This window comes from Mesitornis unicolor, unplaced genomic scaffold, assembly GCF_000695765.1.
Source record: "Mesitornis unicolor isolate BGI_N332 unplaced genomic scaffold, ASM69576v1 scaffold18084, whole genome shotgun sequence".
In the NCBI taxonomy this organism is placed as follows: domain Eukaryota; kingdom Metazoa; phylum Chordata; class Aves; order Mesitornithiformes; family Mesitornithidae; genus Mesitornis; species Mesitornis unicolor.
Genome location: NW_010180968.1, coordinates 8,503 through 14,068, shown reverse-complemented (window position 1 = coordinate 14,068; position 5,566 = coordinate 8,503). Strand labels below are relative to the sequence as shown.

The window sequence follows — 5,566 nt, the reverse complement described above, 5'->3', positions numbered from 1 at the left end:
GTGCAGGACCCGGCACTTGGCCTTGCTGAAAAAAAGATAAGAAGATGGATGCTAGGTCATTATTGTTGGGTTTTTCTTTTCTTTTGTAGAATACTTCTCAGGAGACTGGCTTAAGGCAGACTCTGTTGAAATAACTTGGCCTTTTTTATCTTTGCGATGTCTTTCAGATTACTGGAACGAGCACTCGGCCTTTTCAGCTTACAGTGGAAAAGCTGGAAAAGGCCTTGCAGGATGCCAGGTCAGAGGTGAGTATAGCTGAGCTTCGTATTACCGGTAAAGTCTGCAGTATGTTTGAGACAGCAGGTCTCAGAAGTGTCCTAAAGATCAAAGCACTTTCAAAATTTAGCACCTTGCTTTCTGATTGTCCTTGTAGAACACCTGAGATTAGGCTGCTTGCAAACTCAGGAGCAATCTTAGGGGGAATTGCTTGGTGTCATGTCTGTGCAATTTGGTCACAGCAGAAAGGATAAACCAGGAGCACCAGACCATTCACAAAGCACTGGAACACATTTGTATCATAGAAAAAGTCCTGTCCTTGGGCATGCACTAAAAAGTAGAGGCTACCCAGGGTTTCTCCTTCAGGAAGGCCAGCTGAGTTACCCCCAAACTGACTGCTCTGTACAGTAGTGCAGATGAATCCACTAAGACCTCTGAGAGTTTTTGCAAGAGGGAGAGAGGTGCAAATCTAGAAGATAAATGCATATTTTAGTATCATCTTTCTGAAGACTTAGCCTGTAAGTTTTGATGCTGTCCAAAGCCCTATGTCTGTTTAGCTGCATCTTTAGATCGTTACTGGCTCTGACATCTCCAGCCAAGTGTGCTCTAAATGAGAACAGTTTGCATCCATGTAGCTCAAATTCCTATCTTTCTTGCCTCCTTTGTGGGCAATTGTCAGTAATTTGTTACTTCCCAGTTACTGATGCAGTTCAGAGAAAGTTTTCTTCCATGCTGAGAATGTGTGAGAGCATCTTTCTCATTAGTTGGTTGACCAAATAACAACAGTTGTGGCAGACTCACTTTTTTCAAAATCAGAATAATTCTATAATATTTTCCTCGGTTTACTTTGCTAGTGATATAATTGTAAAAAAAAATCTTAATTTGTGGCTAAAAGTATTCTCATACAAATCTAACCTTTGAGGGGAAAAGTTAAGGTGGAAGCTTAAGGGGAATCTTGTGTCACACTCACTGCTCAAGTAGAGCAACTGAAAATTTATCCCATGATGGGCTCTCTCTTAATACTGCCTTATTTGTGTTCTGCAGGGTGTCACTGTAAGGGCCTTAATTCTTCTGAATCCCCAAAATCCCCTCGGGGACATCTACTCCTTGTCAGAGCTACGGGATTACCTGGAATTTGCAAAGAGGTAAGTCTATTGGGAAGACTGAGGCATCTTGAGTCAGATATGGCTTCCAGAATCTGGTGGACTGCTCGCTGTCCCTGAATTTGTCTTGAATATCTCTTAAGTCAGGCAAACAGTCTGTTCTTCACACACAGTGGTGGGCTTAAGAGAGGAGAGGGGAATGATGGGGACAAGGGAGCGTGGACCATGCAGTCATTTGGAGTGGCAAAGCAACTTTCATCAAGGAATGCAAGTTTTATTTGTTAGTAGTCCTAGCAAACACCATCACGCTGTGCTTCTTTGGCAGGAAACTGAGTTCCTTTCCTCTCAGTTTCTCTGTGTGAGCAGAGAAAAAGAAATATATGAATATGGTTTTCCAGCTTCATTATGGATCATGGATACCCTCTGAAATTTTGTCAAAGATGATACAACTTACTCTAGATGAGTAGTACATACAGGAGTTAACTTTCACTAGTGCATTGGAAATGACTGAATTTTTATCTCATTATATGGCTGCAGTGGGTGACAGGTGGATATATATCAAATCATGTCAATGTACACATAATAGACCTTGAGCTGTGAAACAAATGCTTCTGTTCTGCTAAACTTGGTGTCCTTCTTCTTTGTATAAAGCGAGTCTTTGCAGTCCAGAATTTATCTCTGCTTCTAAACCAGAAGCAGCCTTCTTTCGTAATCTCCATTTTGTCCTTTTGCAGACACGAATTGCATGTGATAGTAGATGAGATCTACATGCTGTCAGTTTTTGATGAATCAGCCACGTTTCACAGTGTCCTAGGCATGGACAGGTAAAATCAGCTCCTACTTCCCTGGTCATCTTCCAGTGACAGCTCAACATGATGCCTTGCTGAGAGCTTGTGCCTGGAAGTGAAGTCATGAGCTAGCAAATTCTGAATCTGCCTTACACTATTTTATTTTTTTTGTAATTACTGAATGGCAAATAAATTTTGTCAAGTGCAGTCTAGCAAGTAAAACATGGTAGTTAGTCTTCTGTTGTGGTACACTTTTCATTGTGTGCTTTGGTACTTGCTTGTGACAGTCCCCAAAACTGGAAACAGATGTTTCATTAGTTGAGGATGAGGCTTTTCTTCCTGCCTAAACATTGTTACCATTTCCCATGTTTCTGCTGATGCCTGTAAAGGCTTTCTGTTGCTGTTTGCTTTCTTTTTTTTCATACACTAGTCACGGATCACACTGTTATTACAGACTGGAAAATGGGTTTTATTAGGTGTCAGTTTAATGAGATGAGAAATTTTGCAAATCTCACCTTTTAAAAAGACAATGTTTTGGTTTTTTTTTTTTTTTAAAAAAATCTAGTTTTCACCAGTGGTGTTCAATTTCTGTTTTGTGCTCAATTGCAAGGAAATAGAATACACTTGGTTAGGTGTTAGCTCAGTGTTGCTGGGCTTGGATGTACAACATTGCAAAAGAAGAACTTTATTGCCTGCAAAATATAGGGATTTGAAGGAAAGAAAATTACTTTTAGTTCCTGGCAAATACATTGGCACAGGCCTGATTTCTAGCATTATATGTACACACTTTGTATGTGCAGGAAATCTGCGTGTGAAATATAGCCCTTGCAAGTATTTGTCTATCTGAAATATTTTAAAACTGCATCTAAAACTAGTTCCAGAGTGTTCCTAGCTTCTAAAATCAGGTTGGGTTTGAATTTTCCCTACTTGACTGATGTTCTGTGCTGCACTGTCAGTGTGTAATGCTGCCTCTCTGTTTCTGCAATGCTGCACTGGTGATCCAAAAGCTTCAGCACCTATGACACTAACTGCCCATCTGCATCCTTCTACATACAGATTGCCTGATCCACAGCGGACTCATGTGATGTGGGGAATAACCAAGGTGAGTGTTGGTTCCCACCATGCTGTGGCTTCCTGGCTGGTACGGTTGGCCAGGTGTCCTCAGGTTTCTCATGCTGGAGAGAACAAGGCAGAAGTAATAGGATCTCGGTCTTCCTGTGCAATAAAGTAGCCTCTTTGTATCTCCTGCAGGATTTTGCGGTCTCTGGGATTCGTTTTGGTACTTTATATACAGAGAACCAAGATGTTGCTGATGCAGTGGCTTCTTTGTGTTATTTCCATGGGGTTTGTGGACCTGTCCAGCACAAGGTTGCACAGCTGCTTAGAGACAGAGGTGAGTCAGTAGCTTCATGTAGGATCCTCTGCTGCTCTCTGTGTACTGGTATCTGGGGCATCCTCTCCTCTTACTTTCCCAAATGTTTGTACAGCTTAATTGACATTCTACCATAATCTTGAAGCTGCCCATGTAACATGTGGCTGACAATTCTACAAAAAAAGGAACATTTCTGCAGAGCTTCTGACCAGCAGAATTAGAGGAACAGCTCTGAAGAAGTGTGATAGCTATTTGTATAGAAATAGCCAGTATTGCCTAGAACCAGCTGGATTTCCAGCTTTGCCCTGGGTGGAGTGCAGCAACTAGGAGCTATGAATGTAGAGAAGCTTCCTCAGGAAGGTAAAAAAGATATTATTCTGCTTAGATGTGAAACTGCTAAACAGTTCTTGCTTCCCTTTCTGCTTTTTGAGGAAACAGAAAACAAAAATAGAAGGCAAACGGTGAATTGGAAAAAGGCATCGTGAGTGTTTCAGAAACCTGAACAACTCTGAATTCTTTGTCAATTTGTGATTTTTTTTTCTTTATCTATCTTCCCCTTCTGGTCAGATTGGATCAACCAGGTATACCTGAGGGCCAACCACGCCCGTCTGAAAGCTGCCCATACATATGTGACAGATGAGCTGAAGACACTTGGAGTTCCTTTTCTCAACCGCAATGCAGGCTTCTTTGTCTGGATCGATTTCCGAAAGGTTGGTACTCTTAGGAAGGAAGACTTCTCCTGGGTTGAAGGCAGGCACGTGGTGCAACTGTGTCTAGAGGAAAGATTAATGTTGTGATAAGCATTTTGTTAAAGCCACATCTGTTGTCTGATGAGCAGAGGGAAGGGCTGCCTGGTATTTCTGTCTGTTCTTTTCCTTTCGTCTGTCTGCATTTCCCTCCTTGCAGGAACTTTACTGCTCTCAAGCCACTTTCCTTCCCATTTCTTCCTTTATATCACAACTGCTGTACTTCAGAGGTAAAAGGTGTCTCCCCTGGCCTTTGCAGACCTCATGGGAATCACAAATTCATGAGGATCTCAATGAGTTAGCCTATATGTTACTAACCACTGGCCCTTCTGCTGACTCTCCTAGTACCTTAAGACAGGCACATTTGAGGAGGAGATGCTGCTCTGGAGACGTTTTCTAGATAACAAGGTCCTCCTGTCCTGTGGTAAAGCCTTTGAATGCAGTGAGCCTGGATGGTTCCGTATCATCTTTGCTGACAAGACCCACCGGCTACAGTTAGGTGAGTAATGTTTTCTCTTTTTGCTCCCACCAGAACTTCTGCAGCACTGTTTCCTACTCTCCTCAATCCTAAACTTATCCTATTATTATTCTCTTATGCTTTCTCTGTTTTTCCTCTCTTCCATTTTCCAAATTTTTCTGAATCTGATGGCTTTGGGGACACCAGTGGCTTCAACTAACCCACTAGTGTTTATCGTCTTTATACCACTGCAGGTATGCAACGGATCCGCAAGGTTTTAGAAGAGCGGGAGCAGGAGATACTGGCTGAGGAGAAGGAGCAGCCTTGTCAGTCAGATCAGGATGGCAAAGCAGATAGCACAGATGAAGTCATTTTTGTGTCCCGCCACCAGGAGCCTACCTGTGCAAGTAGCTCCAACCTTGGAGACCTCATTGGCCTCCTGCAGCAACAGATGCGTTCATCCGACTGGCTACAGAAAAATACAGCTGAGCAGTTTGCACAGGAAAAGCCAGAGATCTACGATGTGTTCAGCAAACTGCTGGGGAAGCAGTAGGGGTCAGTGTGCCTTCAGGGGGTTTTCCTGAGCAGTGACTGACCCTGGGCCCCTAACAGCTCAGCAGTGACTTTTAGCAAATAATATATTTTCTGTATAGCAAGAAAATCACTTTGTAAAACCCCTCCTCTCCCGCCCTGTTTGAAATCTCTAATTTGTATTATATAGGTGCATTCCTTGGATTGGGGTGAGGGCAGGGAATAGTGGGGATCACGTTTGCCTGCTGTCCCCTATCCTGTGGCATAATTGTATTTTATATTTAATTTCTAATGAATATGCTCTTAACTCTCTTATAAGGTCCTGTGGTGTCATTTTTTATGCTTCTGAATTC

The 5,566-nt window shown here is 42.5% G+C and overlaps 1 protein-coding gene across 1 annotated transcript; it reads left to right on the top strand.

The window, feature by feature from the left end:
• Positions 1-167: 167 nt before the first annotated feature.
• Positions 168-5,514, top strand: LOC104539685 (1-aminocyclopropane-1-carboxylate synthase-like protein 1; the record flags this gene model as incomplete). The annotated part of the gene is made up of 8 exons (XM_010183275.1): positions 168-245; positions 1,261-1,361; positions 2,054-2,143; positions 3,164-3,209; positions 3,359-3,500; positions 4,047-4,189; positions 4,571-4,724; positions 4,937-5,514. Coding segments are annotated over 8 exons (1,053 nt in total), but the record flags the coding sequence as incomplete, so codon positions are not given.
• Between the last annotated feature and the right edge of the window lie 52 nt (positions 5,515-5,566).